Raw genomic sequence first — 14,174 nt, forward strand, 5'->3', positions numbered from 1 at the left:
ATTGGTGTGTGAAAAAATTGCACACACTAATGCAAGCATTAGTGTGTACATGTGTTACAATCACACACTAACGCTTGCATTAGTGTGTGTTTGGGCATGCATTAGTGTGTTTTCACACTAATGATTTCCCAAGCACACACTAATGCAAGCATTAGTGTGCATGCGTTACAAGCATACCAAAACATACCTCCATGTGGGTGTGCGATGATGTTGATTGAGACCCCAATGGTCACCAAGAAGCCCCACGGTAGATGAAGGTCCAACACACACACACACTAGATTAAGGTCCAACAAACACAGACACTCTAAATGGATGAAAAAAAATTAAACACACAAACCATTTCTTAAATAGGAGATAAAAGGAATCCTATGCAGGGAGGAATCCTATGCAATAAAGAATCTCACTTTGACTAGAATCCAATGTTAATTAGGGTCCCTTTTTTTGTGAAATTGTAGGATATGGCATCCTCTTCCACACCCGGCTATCGATCCATAGAGGACTTTCTCGCTGAGGGCCTCTCTTACGAGGACGCTTGTGATGCTTACTACTCGCAGTCTTCCTCCCGCCAGTCACAATCCACCTTCATCTTTCGATAGTTCCGAGATGCAATACACGACCCCGACCTTGAGAGGTCATACCGCGCCCAGGCAGAGTGGCTATCCTCGCAGCAGAGTCTTCTAGGACGATACACACCAGCACAGTTGATTGCCTATGGGCTCTCATCGCTTGCGACACCGAGCGCCATCACTCCGATCATGCAGAGTGTGCCTCCCAGTGGGCCTCCCTCCACCTTACCCTCGACTTTCCCGTCACCCACTGCTCCCTCAACCTTGCATTCGCAGCGATCCACGCCCGCACCGTCGAGTTATCCGTCGCCTACACCACCCAGTGGTTCGGGCTCGGGCCAACGCTCTTCCCGTAGTGGTGGCTCACGCTCTCGTCGAGGTAGTGGCTCGTGCTTCTTTGGTGGTGGAGGGGGAAGTGCTACAGATTCACCTCCTCTTACACCCCGACCTCCTCCCTCACCCCTTCGAGCTCCACCTGAGGATGAGGACCGCGATGCGCCCGCCCCGGACGCTCGTGGCTACTACTATTATATACATCGAGGGGGGGAGGTGGATCTAAGTTCCTCTTTGGGGAGGACATTTCGAGGGTACCTTAACCAGCTGATCCACTCGACATACCAAGATTGCTTTAAATCTTTCAAAGATCAGGACCCATCCGACTTGACGTACATTCACACGACATTGCTCATGCGGTTCCCTAATCCAGAAGTGGAAGAGTTCTCCAGGCAGTGGCTCGAGGAGTACGTCAAGAATTTCTTGAAAAATAAGAAGTCCAGTGTGCGGAGGGCGGTAAAGCGAACATTTGAATCTGAGGGTCACAACTATCGCCCTGGAAATGTTCACGACGAGGAGTGGGAGAAATCCCAAGGCGAGCTGGAGGACGAGAGAGCGGCAGGTGCTAGGGCGCACACTCGGCAGGTGGAGGCGAGGGCGCAGCAAACGCCCACGCATTACGGCTCGGGCAGAAAAGCAACATGGAAAGATAAATTTGTGAGTGCGCATATTTTCATTTGAATTGATTTAATTTGTGGTAATAAGGTTATATTTGTGATATTTTTTAATTGATATACAGCAAAATGTTACTATGACCCACCCAAGCCGAGAGATCCAGAGATACAGAGAGAGCCACTCTGAATATCAGACATGGTGGTGGCTGTATGAAAACAACAACAATCGCGAAGAATTTGAAAATGCATGTCGTACACTACAGCCTGTAAGTGTGAACTTTTTTTTTAAAATGAGTGCATACAGAATTATGTATCCATTTGTATTAATTAGAGGTTTTGTTGTTTTTTTCTTTTCCAGAGTCAGTGAGTCCCTCGAGAGGTCCGAGGATCCGAGTAGCTCGATCAATCCTCCAAGTGTTTTTGGGCCCGTCTTCTTTTGGCCACAGTTGTATAGCCCCCATGTATCGCCTATTTGGGCAATTTTGTAATATCCAATATAATTAAACACTTGATTTTGGCCCAAAGTCTTCTTTTAGCCACAGTTGTATAGCCGCTATGCATCGCCTATTTGGGCAATTTTGTTATGAACAGTTTCTCCAATATAATTAAACATTGGATTTTGGTCCAAAGTTTTTGTGCAATGAAATTGTTGTCTTTTTATTTATTAAATGTATAGGAAAAAAAAAGGCAAATGACCATTTGGATGGGTCCTACCAAGGACCATCCAAATGATCATCTGCTTCTTTTAAAAAATACTCGCGTGCGCGGTAATGGTTGCGGTAACTCTTACGGTAAAGCCCGCGGTAAAAAGCGCGGAAATATAGCCGGGCCGATTACCGTGTGCATTGCTGAAGGACCATTACCGCGCGCATTGACTCAATAATTATCGCTTCCGAGATTTTTTGACTTGAATTTTTCCTTTGTTTTTGTGCGTCTATCTGAGCGGTAATGTGCTCCAAATGTCATAGTGTACATTCTGTCATCCAATCAAAGGTCCACATTTTGCATGCCCTGTGATGTAAAGTTCTCCTTCGAAGTTTCTGAAATGGTGTTCTGTTTGTTTTTCTTTCAAAGGGGCTCATACTCTCGTGAGAGCTCTATGTGCATATGATATACATCTCTTCGATTTAACATGAAAGTTCTTTGTGGAGAAGCTACAAGAGTGGAGTAAAACATTACTAATTGAAATTATTTGCAGAAGAAGGTGAGGACAATGGAGGAAAGAAATTTCAACAGCCGTATGCGAGATCATGGAGGGAGGCACGGGGTGGAGAATGAGCTGCTAAAGTAGAGTTTAGTTTTCAAAAATACTAGAGATTGAGATATTTAACATTGAATTCTTGGCGACGACAGACAGTTAAGAGTTATTGTGATTAGATTACTTTTTGACTTTTTTAATAACGTCCCTTGTAGTGAAAAAGATATTCAAGTTTTTATACAAATATGTATGAAAAAAAAACAAATTTTGTATTATCTTTCTTTATGGCATGGCATTTCTTAGAAGGCCCAAATTTGAGTGCAATCTTCTCCTAATGTGAAGAATGCTTATTTTCATACACATGCACATGACACCTTGAACATTAACAAATACATTCTATCTACCAAATACATCATACCTAGCAGTAGTAGATATGAACACAAGCACAATATAAATGCAAAGTACCTTACTAGCATTGTTTATCTTTGTGCATGTATATGTGTTTGTGCAAATTCATGAATTTTACCTCCCGACAATGTTTACCTACTATCCCTGATTGGATTTTTCCCCTAAAATTTTAAGAAAATATCATTTTTGGCTTTCTAAAACACGCCTTAGAGGAGAAGAGAGTTAATTTCTGCATTGATTCGTTGGACTATCTTTTAATGTGAACAAAAGAAATTTTTTTTTTTAGTTTTTAAATGGGTCCCTCCATTTCACATTTCACACCCTTGCATGGCTTGACTTTCATTTCATTTTATTATTTTGAAATGCCAAAGTAAATATTCACCTTGTTTAAAACTTTTGTGTAGTGATACAACTATTTCAAACATTAAATGGTAGTTTAAAAGGTTAAAAAACACAATTTATCCATTAAATAGCATAAAAATATGCGCAAACAAATAATTACATGCACAAATGGACTAATACACTCATGTAGGACCATGGAAACTTTCATGGAAAGAAGTTGTCCCTTTCCCACTTGGACATTACCTCAAAAGCTATCCATAACTTTATGCTAGAAAAGTTGAAACCCTTGAGCATGAAGTTCATATTCCCTTTTGAAAAGCTAGTTTCTCTTTTTTTTTTTTTCCTTTTTAGATACTTTTTTCTATGGTCTAAAGACAAGCTGCAAACAATCTCCTGTTGTAGCATTTGACATCTTAGGCACTATATTAACCAACCTTTGTGTTTTTGATACCTTTGGATTTGAATTTTGGGTCTTAATTAGTTTTCTATTTTATGGCATTAAGGTTGAATTAATTTTTTTTAATAAAAAGGCAATTTTTTTCTTCCTAGTGGATATGATAACATGTGTAATGCACATTCAAAGATAACAGAGTCTACTAAAAAGTGGCAGTTAGTGCGAGTTGTGCTTCTTTACACGCCACTGCATAGTGACTATGCTTGAAAGGGCTTTCAGATAAAAACCTCCATACAATTCTCTTTTTTTCTTTTTTCTTTGGTGGGGTTCCTACTTGGACAAAATGCGTCTATCACCAGAACAAAAGTCCTTAGGTCGTCCAGGATTTGTCCAGTTTGGGTATCAGACGGCGGAGGGGAGGTATTTGCCCCAAGGTTATTGGTTCAATCCTCCATTGGAATGACATTTCACTTATGTCATTATAAATTGTGTATATATATATTGTAGCTTGTCCACACTCTTGCATATATTTGTATGTCAGAGGGCTCACCACAATCAAAAAAATTGTCCATCATCGAGGTTCATCAACATGGATTATGTTTTTCTATATTTTCACATACACAAGGGTGTTGAAAAAATGATCTTGAAAAAACATTTAGAGATTGAATAGGAAAAGGGTCTAATTAAAAATTCACAAGTAAGGGGTTTTATAAATTATCTTTGAACTCACGCAATGTATAGCTTTTACATATAGTGAGTCCCTCGAGATTTGGATGCAGATGACATAGTAGATTTTCATAAGGTAGCCTTGTCCCCCAATATTCAAAAAAAAGGTCTCAATGAAAAAGGAAGGTTGTTTTTTCCTTGCCATTAAACCTTTTTTTTTTTTTTTGCAAAACTCACAATTGTGAGTGGATAGTATTAAGAACATCAAAAATATACACCAACCTCGAGCTCAAACCGAGCCTTGAGGGGAAAGGATTACAAGTTCTCTGCTTGACAGAGAAACCACAACTACTCCTAAACCTATCTTTTGGTAGTTTTCTCAGTTTACCCAATTGGAAAGGGTAGGCCGCCTTCTTAAAAACACTATATTGCTAATCAATAAAAATTTATTGACAATTTGAAGGGCAAGGATGCATGTGAAGAATTAACCATAAAAAGGAGTGTAAAAATCAATCCCTGTAACAAAACCGCTAGTAAGATATAGATATATATTTAATTATTATAATTCTCTAGACAAATAGCATTAGATCATGAAACCTTTAAAAACCTTGCAATTTTCTATTTGAGCTTGGCAATAGATCAAGATTAATGCCATAAAGATCATTTTCACAATGATTATGTATATATATTGAGAAGAAAAGTAATTGATTGGCTTATCAGCTGACACCCCAAACTCTAGAATCTGGACCTTAAGCATCAACCCTACATTCAAGAGAGCTTTGGGGAAAGTTAGAATATTGTTGTAGTGAAGTCAACTCTGGGTCTACTTTTATTTTGTCCATTACTGCCTGAGATGCTCTTTGAGATTCCTTCGCTCCTCCCAAGTGAATGCTTCACTACCCTTACAAAAGGGTTTTTCGGTTTTGAACCCCCACCAATCCAACAAACACCCTACTGCTACTCCCGTAACCACTTCAACGCCCAGCTAACCTGCTCCAGAGGGCCTGTCGTGTAATTAGAAAAGACAAATCCTACTTTCGCATCTGCTCGTCAGCTTTGCATGCTGCATTCGTATATGCTCCCCTTCTCTCTCCTCCACATGCTCCAATCGGGATACCCTTCCTTTTGCGTTGCAGCCTGCAAAATCGGGACCTTCACGATGCCACTTGCTTCTCTACACATCTGCCAAGATTCACTCCGATTTGTTTTTCAAAAATCGTAGCGCCTACTTACCGAAAGAAACAATAAAGGTTGGAACTTGGAACAAAGATACAAAGGTAGTCTTATACAAGATAGTTTTCATAGACACTGAAGCAACGTTATACATTCTTTTTTTGTAGCAGTACCCACATTCCTATGGCCAATGATACTCGGTCGCTCCGCTGCACTTGAAAGATTGTTTACATTAGAAGGAGTTAGACAGAAGCAACGTTATACATTCTTTTTTGTAGCATTACCCACATTCCTATGGCCAATGATATTGGGTCGCTCCGCTGCACTTGAAAGATTGTTTACATTAGAAAGATAACTCCTCTATGTTGCTTTAAACTGATACCATGAAGGTTGATCTATTTCACTTAGTTAACTCCTTTCTTTGACTACCGTTTTTAACATTAAGTATTCTCATTTTGAACTGAATCCTTGGAGTCCTGGAAACTTTGGGTGTTATTGATATGTAATTCTTTTATATCATGTGCTAAAACTTCTTTGAAAAATCCCTAAATATAAGGTACATCCTAGTTTTAAATTAATTTGTGCATAGTCCTCTTAAATGACACTCATCTTTGGCCAAAAATGTGTAAAACAAGGATGTGAAACTTCCTTCTTAGAACCCAATGTGATACACTTACATATTGTCAGCAACAACCCCAAGCATGACACTCTTCCTAGCACCAAGGTTGATTGTTTATGGACATCCTTGCCTTTTCAAGTTCAAAATCTTCACATAATTTTGGATGATTTATTGTTTTTCTTTTAAGGTAGACTCACATTTTTACCCAAAAAAACAAGCAAAATATGCTACGACAAGTAAAAGACGCCCATAAAACACAGCCCTGACTAATATGGTCAGCTTCATGAAGGATGATTATATACTTTTATAAATGTGGAGATTGGATGAATTCATGGAGCATGGGACACGTGTAAACTTGAAAAGGGAGCAATACTAGTACGGTTGGTCGCCTTCAACGACCTCTCTCTCTCTTTTTCTCTCTCCATCTTTATCGCGTGCACAGGGCTTCTCTTAGTTTTGGAGTTTAGCCTTCATGTGAGTCGCAAATTTCGACAAGTGTAAAAGGCTCCCCCCTTCCACCATATTATGTTAGTTTACATTTGAGCAAAGTGTACACCTAGAATTGTGAAATTTCTTTGCAAGTGGCACAAAGCCATGCAACCTTGGAACCTTTCACTTTGAGTGACCACTTGGTTTGGCTTTTTTGCATCATTTGAGTGCACCATATTATAAAGTGACCCTAGTACTCTCCCATGAGAACTTGAATAAAGCCATGACCTTATCATGCATCAATGTGGACTTCTTTGGTTCTTGGGAAAGAACGTCCCTAAGCCTATCCATCCTTAGATCCCTTTATAGAGAAAGGCCCATCTTTTAGGGCCTTATACTTTGGCCACAAAAACTTCTAGGCTTTTTATCCCACCACTGTTTTTCTTTTTAGAATTTGGAAAGTTTATTTTTTCTGTCACCACATAATGTGGATGGGATGGAGGACTTCTAAGAACTCCGCGCTAAATTCTTTATGATGCAACCGGAGACGAAACTCAAGATAACCAATCCGCTAGACTTGGGTGTAGGTCAAACGAGAGGAAAGAAGAAGAAGAGAAATCTTAACAAGTTAGGGACAATTTTAAGAAACGAGAGAGAGAGAGAGAGAGAGAGAGAGAGAGAGAGAGAGAGAGAGGTTTTTAACATGGCCCAAGAGCAATCCCAACATACTTCAAATATCTATTCAACAAGCGTTGAACTGAAGACCTACAAAAGAAGTTTTAGAGGGCTTTCCTTTTGGGAAGGAGGTCCTCTTTCCCCGGTTTTTTCCATAGTGTTCAACATCATAAGCTTCTGCATGCTCGGCATCATGCACCTAGCTATGTGCGATTAGGGGCAAGGGGTTGTCGGGCCCCTGCCCCCAATCACACCTAACTAGCTATGCGGTGCTCGCCCGCAGAACCTCATGATGTTATCGTAATTCACAATGTGGGAATAATTGTGGGAACCTATTGAAAGCTTCTTAACTTGCGCTATTATTCAAGAGGGAATTGAGATAACCAAGTGCAAAAAGAGAAGGAGGGGGGGGGGGGGGGGGGGGGGGGGGGGGTTGGGTTTTATAAAGCTGAGCTCAAAAACTATTCAGGGAAGTTTGACTCTTGAGCTTATGAGGTTGTTTGGAACTTTTGTAAATAAGAAACAAGTAAAATCCTGCTTTGCTTTTCATATTGGTTAGTTTGTCCTTGGAGAATGTAAGGTTTCCATTAATCAACCAACTTACGAGAGTATTTTTGCACTGTGTGTGTGTGTGTGTGTGTGTGTGAGAGAGTGAGTGGGAGAGAGAAGAGAGAGAGAGAGAGAGAGAGAAAAAGAAAGAAAGATAACCTTAAAAATGCTTCAGAAACGCTACTACATAAGAGAGAGAGAGAGAGAGAGAGACGTAGGACCTCATAGACATATCCGACGAGTCTAATCATACTATAAGACCTGCGCGCGCGCGCGCGCAGAGAGAGAGAGAGAGAGAGAGAGAGAGAGAGAGCATGAAATGGGGCCAGGATAGCCTACTTCAAGGAGGTGTGCATTGTGCATGTCACGTGTCTGTGATGAGTGGGTGGGTGTGTGTGTGTGTGTGTGAGAGAGAGAGAGAGAGAGAGAGAGAGAGAGAGAGAAATTACATGGGGAAATTGGGAATATAGGGTCGAGAACTTGTGGCTTACGTTTAGAATTGTACAAGGTGTTTGATTTGGTCGTATTAATAATGTCACTGTGTGTGTGTGTTTGTGTGTGTGTGAGAGAGAGAGAGAGAGAGAGAGAATCAAAGTGATCAAACAAACAAACATATATTTCTCTTTATTCTAGCTGATTGCAACACCAATATATCAACAAAGGAAAGAGTAAAAGGGGGGATCAAGAAAGAGAGAGAGAGAGAGAGAGAAGAATACAGTTTCTCCTTGCAAGAATCCCCTCCTTTTGCCCTGAAAATCTCCCCCAAAATCCAGAAAAGCAACCAAAAAAAAAAAAAAAGTTTAAAAAGAGCCTTCACAAAAGGAATAAACCGCCTTTTGGAAGAAAATGGAAGGAATAATGGAAAGCAAATCCCTAATTTCTCTCCATGATTTCCCAATTAGAATGCTCTACCATTGAAATTACATCATAATTCAAATAATTTGAGCTCCTAGGCATTACTTTATCCGGTGTATAATAATTGATATTAAGGTCCCCTCCCCCCCCCCGCCCTTCTCTCTATATATCCTAACCCTCAATTATCAAGTTAGGTTTCTTTCTTTGTGGAGCTCCCCTTCAATAAAACAAGCTAGCCCCATTATACATTTCAATGATATGATATACTCAACATATAACACATACTATACCTACCCCTTCTAATCAACAGCCCCCTTTAATCATTTCTCTGCTTAATCACCTCCTAATCTTCCTCAGGTTGTCCTAATTACTACTCAATTAGCTTCAAACAGGGAATTCATCACCTTAACTGCTCCATTGTTCATTATATATGCCTCTCATAATTTCTCTCAATTCAATGCAACAACTTGCATTTGGTGTACATTCAATTCTTCTCTCCAAGCTCAAGCTGGATTGCCAATATAGCTATGGCTGCCTGATTAAGCTAATTATAGCTACCAATTGTATGATTACTTTTAATGACACCTAGAATTGCCCAATACACAGGGCAGTTGTCTAATTGGGAAGCATTCCTACAGCCAGGGGGGGATTAATGCAGTTAAGCTTACATAGTTTAACTCAATTGGATGCAATTAATTAGCAGAAATTGGCATTGGTAGTGATCAATTATTTGATTATGATAATGGGGAAGCACCTTACTGGGGGGCTAATTGGAGCAGAGCTGAATAATTTGATGCAGTACACAAGCCATGCACCCCCATGGCTACTTCATCTGCTCAAGACAAGCTTCTTCATGCCCTGCTCTCGTCATGCGGATTCCAACAAGAGTGAGTGCAACCAATACTGTCTTGATTGCATGGGCCCTGCTCTTTGCCCCTCCTGCTTGGGTCACCATAAGGATCATCACATTATCCAGGTACATTAATAACGCACATGCAGGTTTCAATAATCACCCACAGAGCCATTTTTTCCACATACATACAGGCTTCATTTCTCATCATTAATTACTTACAAAGCCATATCCATTAATTATCAATGCAGACATGCATAATATATCAGTTCACATTGCTAGTAATGTTCATTAACTCAACGTATTGAGAAAATAGTCTCATCAACCCAATAATGATGAGCTAATTGGCGCTTGAGACCGTAGTTATTTTCATCATAGAGATGCATTGCAGACCAAAGCTTGAGCAAGCTTGGTCACATCATTAACTGCATGCGGTCATAATTGTTCTTTCTATGCAAATTCTGAAGTTTTTCTTTGTTTTCTTTAGAGAGCATTTCTCTGGGTGCTACAGTTCACATTCAAGATAAATTTATGCTGACCGCCTGGTTTGTATAACCTAGCAATTGGGCAAGATTGAAGTAATTAGCATATCACCAAACACTGAAAACTAGGGTATTGCCTGTATGAATATGATGATAGCGGGCAGTTAATGAGGAATTGATCAACAAAAGTTAAGCCAGGAGCCTATTATTGTATCTGGTACCCACATAATCTAAGCAAAATCGACATGACGATGAAGGATCATCATGCTTCTTTATTAGCAAATTAATCATTGTGGTTAACTATGGATTATGTGATGGCATTTTGGAAATTGAATGCATATTTTTCATGGAATCATGCATTCAATTGCACGTTGAATGCTGCTCTCTGACTTCTTAGACTTGCTATATTTCTGAGCATGAATTAATTATGTGAGGCATTTGGGTTTACATATTTCCATGTCTGACTCAGATAAGGCGCTCTTCCTATCACGATGTGGTGAGGGTATCAGAGATACAGAGAGTGCTCGACTTGAATGGCATACAGTCCTACATTATCAATAGTGCTCGGGTCATATTTATCAATGGTCGGCCGCAACTTCGACAGGGCAAAGGAGTTACAAACAATTGCGAGATTTGCGACCGCAGCCTTCTCGATGCTTTTCGCTTCTGCTCACTTGGCTGCAAGGTATGCCTATAGTGCAGTGTTTTAGAGTGTATCAAAGTGTCCCCTTGTCTTATATACTATCCTTGTCCTTTATAATAGCATGTTAGTTAATATAGTACCCCTTTCTGACAATGTAAGTACTCTACCTTTAAGTATGGTATGGAAGTACACAAAATAGTACTATTCCCTTTCTGAGAATGGAAGTACTATACCTTTTATGGTATATATTTGAAAATGAACACTTGTGGCAGAGCTATAATTAACATTACTGAGGCATTAAGTTATACTCTAGTATATGAGCCAGAGATTTCGTACTGTTTTGCCTAATTGTCAATTTCAGCATTTATTTTTGTGCATTTCTCTCGAGATAAGGTACTACCTATCAATCATGTTGGCATGTTGCAGCTCCATTTGCATTGATCATAAAAAATTCTGATGAAAGAGGATTTCCCTCAAGGTAGGGTACTATCTATCAATCATATAGGCATGCACACCAGATATTGCAGCCCCATCTGCATTGATCATCAAAAATTCTGAGGGAAAAGGACTTCTATGGATGATGGCATGATTACTGTATTTAATCCTTGTTCTTAAGTGTAAGTGGTATCATCTTGTTGATGGCACTCATGTAGTGCACAATATATGCATGACAATGCTTATTGTTTGTAATCATTAATAAAAGTCTGACCACACTAATCTAAAGTAAATGAGGATGCAATCTTTTTATAGGTATTTAAGACGTAGTTAAGTACGTTCAATCATTGTAATTTCACAGCGTTAATCTGCAGTATATGAATATCATAAAAGTACTTGGCAATTAGGGGTCTAATGCTAATACTGATAGTATTTATCTGCAAGTGGTGGTCTTCTAGAAGCAAAATATTACTCCTAGCTGGTAGGATATTGTTAATTAAGGGGCCTTTTATAAGAGCATCAGAAAAGGAGGTCTTTCTATATCTACTAACATAATATGGCGAAAGGGCTCCGGAGCCGCCCTTTACATGTGTTGCAATTTGCGACCTGAAGGGTAAAGTCCAAAACTAAAAAAAGCCCCTTTGCACGCAATAGAGACGGAGAGAGAGAGAGAGAGAGAGAGGCCGCCGAAGGCGGCCGGCCGTACTAGTGTCTACTAATTAATAAAAGAAAAGACTACTTTTAGACCTTTTGAAGTGCTCATAATTGTATGCAAGACCCATAGTGCATCACCCATTCTAGTGCTGGTGGGTGCATTATCTAGACTTAATGTTCTTTTGTGGAGGTGCCTATTTGCTTTGTAGCCATATATACAAGCAATCCGAGTCACTCAGCACAATTATATCATCAGCTAGTGGGGGGAAGCAATTGGTTGGAAATGCAAGTGGGAATGCCACTCAATGTTAATTGATCACCGTCTCATAGAAGATCACAAGTACTCTGGCCTTATTGGTTTCCCCCTTCTTTGCTTGTTCCTATGTCGCTTGATCCCCTAAGTACATCGACCGTCACATAGACTAACTAAAAGTAATATGCCTGTGATATATATAGCTTAGGCATTAATGCAGTCCCCCCACTAAATGCTCCAATGGAAGGGCTCATTATGACAACCCTTTGTATCAGTTATTGCATGCTACTTGCATGTGTCTGACTTTCAGTAGCTGTGTCTCTTGGTTCACAGTTTACTAGGCCATTTATTTCCTCCATTCACATTCCACAGCTAATTGGTGGTAATTGTTATTGTGAATGCAGCTTGCTGGAATCATAAGGTACCACCCAGAGATGACATTCTTATTGGAGCAAAGCAAGGTCAATGGATTGCATGTGCAATGTGATGACAACAACAATGCGGCCGGCAACAAGTACCACAACAAATCACCTAAAGCATCCATTGCTGAAGAGGCCAATTCACTCTGCAAGAGGCCACGATCCATCATCGGTGACTACGTCCTGAAACCAAAGCTTAATGCACTCCGAATGATGACATTGGTTGAAGACGCAGACAATGAAAGTGAAATGTCATCTGAGATGCTCAGCTCTAGCTTTATGAGCGGTGAGATTAAGGGCCCGGCGGGCACTAATGATAATTATCAGTTTGATTGGGTGGAAGCATACAGAGTAAGCATGGAGCTTAGCATGTTTAATCATCACAAAGCTAAGCTTAGCAAATTGAGCCCGATAAGTACATTGCACTACTACGATAGTGCCGCTAATTACACCGAGAGTATATCTCCGCCGACACCACCGCCGATCCACAGGAGGAGCCCAAACAGGAGAAAAGGAATCCCACAGAGAGCACACATGGGGGTGTAAATTATTATCTCTATAGACTTAGCTCAAGCTAGTCCTAATTAGACTTTCTCATTAAGGTAAATTGAATATAAATACAAGCCCCTTAATACAAGTTCATAATGCTCATTACTGGCAAATTGTAACATTACAATACGTCGTGCTAGAGCGCGCTCTTCTACTTGTACAAATTAGAAGGATGTGGCTTACCAAAAGTGGGGTTATGATCCATGAATATGTATGTATTACAGAGTGTAGCTAGGTAGTAGTAATCATCATGAGCACAAATTTATTGCTCATGCTTATATTAAAGGCTTATAGAGTGATTGATGTAAATTTTTTGCATCATCAATTATTAGCAGCTGTCAATCTGCATGGAGATTGACATGATCAATGTGTGTATATTCATACAACCTTGTATATATTGCTAAAAGAGATTGAGATGTCAGTCTCTTTGCGCCATTCTTGCAAATACTTCTGGTTTTTATCTGTATATCCAAGTCGTAACTCTCATCGTCGTACCGCAGCTTCAATGCGGGTTGGTGTGGCCTAATTTCCTGCTGCGCCATATTGGGCAGGAGGAAGCTGCGCCTCTCTCTCCCTCTCTCTCTCGGATAGAATATCTTTGAGGTCTCTTGGGATTTTGTCCCTACGACGATAAAATTTTTCCTCCTCCTCCTCCTCCTCCTCTCTCTCTCTCTCTCTCTCTCTCTCTCTCTCGCGCGCGCACACACACAAACACGTCTTTTGGGATAGCTTCCTACGACGTTAAAATTTTCTTCTTCTTTCCTCCCCCGGCGCAATGTACTTGTATTACTGAATTGGGTCATTATTGGGTCTTTTGGAAGCTGCGTATCTGTTCGTTCTCTCTCTGATCTCTCTCACTCTCTCTTTCTCTCTCTCTGCAATGTGTCCTATATACAGCGGTTCAGAGGGTCGTTAGTGGGCTACCCTTCAAATTGTGGCGCGAATCTCTCTCTCTCTCTCTCTCTCTCTCTCTCTCTCTCTCGCACACAGTACACGCAGCACGCCTGCTTGAAAGGCGACAAGAGAGGCTCCATCAACGTAAGATATAACACGCGATGCGTGTGAGA

At 40.3% G+C, this 14,174-nt stretch overlaps 1 protein-coding gene across 2 annotated transcripts; it reads left to right on the forward strand.

The window, feature by feature from the left end:
- Positions 1 to 9,000: 9,000 nt before the first annotated feature.
- LOC147461352 (uncharacterized) lies at positions 9,001 to 13,573 on the forward strand. Of its 2 annotated transcripts, none has more exons than XM_086508917.1 (3): positions 9,001 to 9,709; positions 10,624 to 10,839; positions 12,544 to 13,573. In XM_086508917.1, exons 1-3 carry the CDS (start codon positions 9,632 to 9,634, stop codon positions 13,102 to 13,104), a joined length of 855 nt encoding a protein of 284 aa, XP_086365043.1. In that variant the 5' UTR covers positions 9,001 to 9,631; the 3' UTR covers positions 13,105 to 13,573. The 2 variants fall into 2 exon arrangements, with proteins under 2 accessions (XP_086365043.1, XP_086365042.1); XM_086508916.1 differs by having other exon boundaries at positions 9,002 to 9,798.
- Positions 13,574 to 14,174: the final 601 nt, after the last annotated feature.

This window comes from Adiantum capillus-veneris, chromosome 3 (assembly GCF_014529385.1).
Source record: "Adiantum capillus-veneris isolate H3 chromosome 3, ASM1452938v2, whole genome shotgun sequence".
Lineage (NCBI taxonomy): Eukaryota > Viridiplantae > Streptophyta > Polypodiopsida > Polypodiales > Pteridaceae > Adiantum > Adiantum capillus-veneris.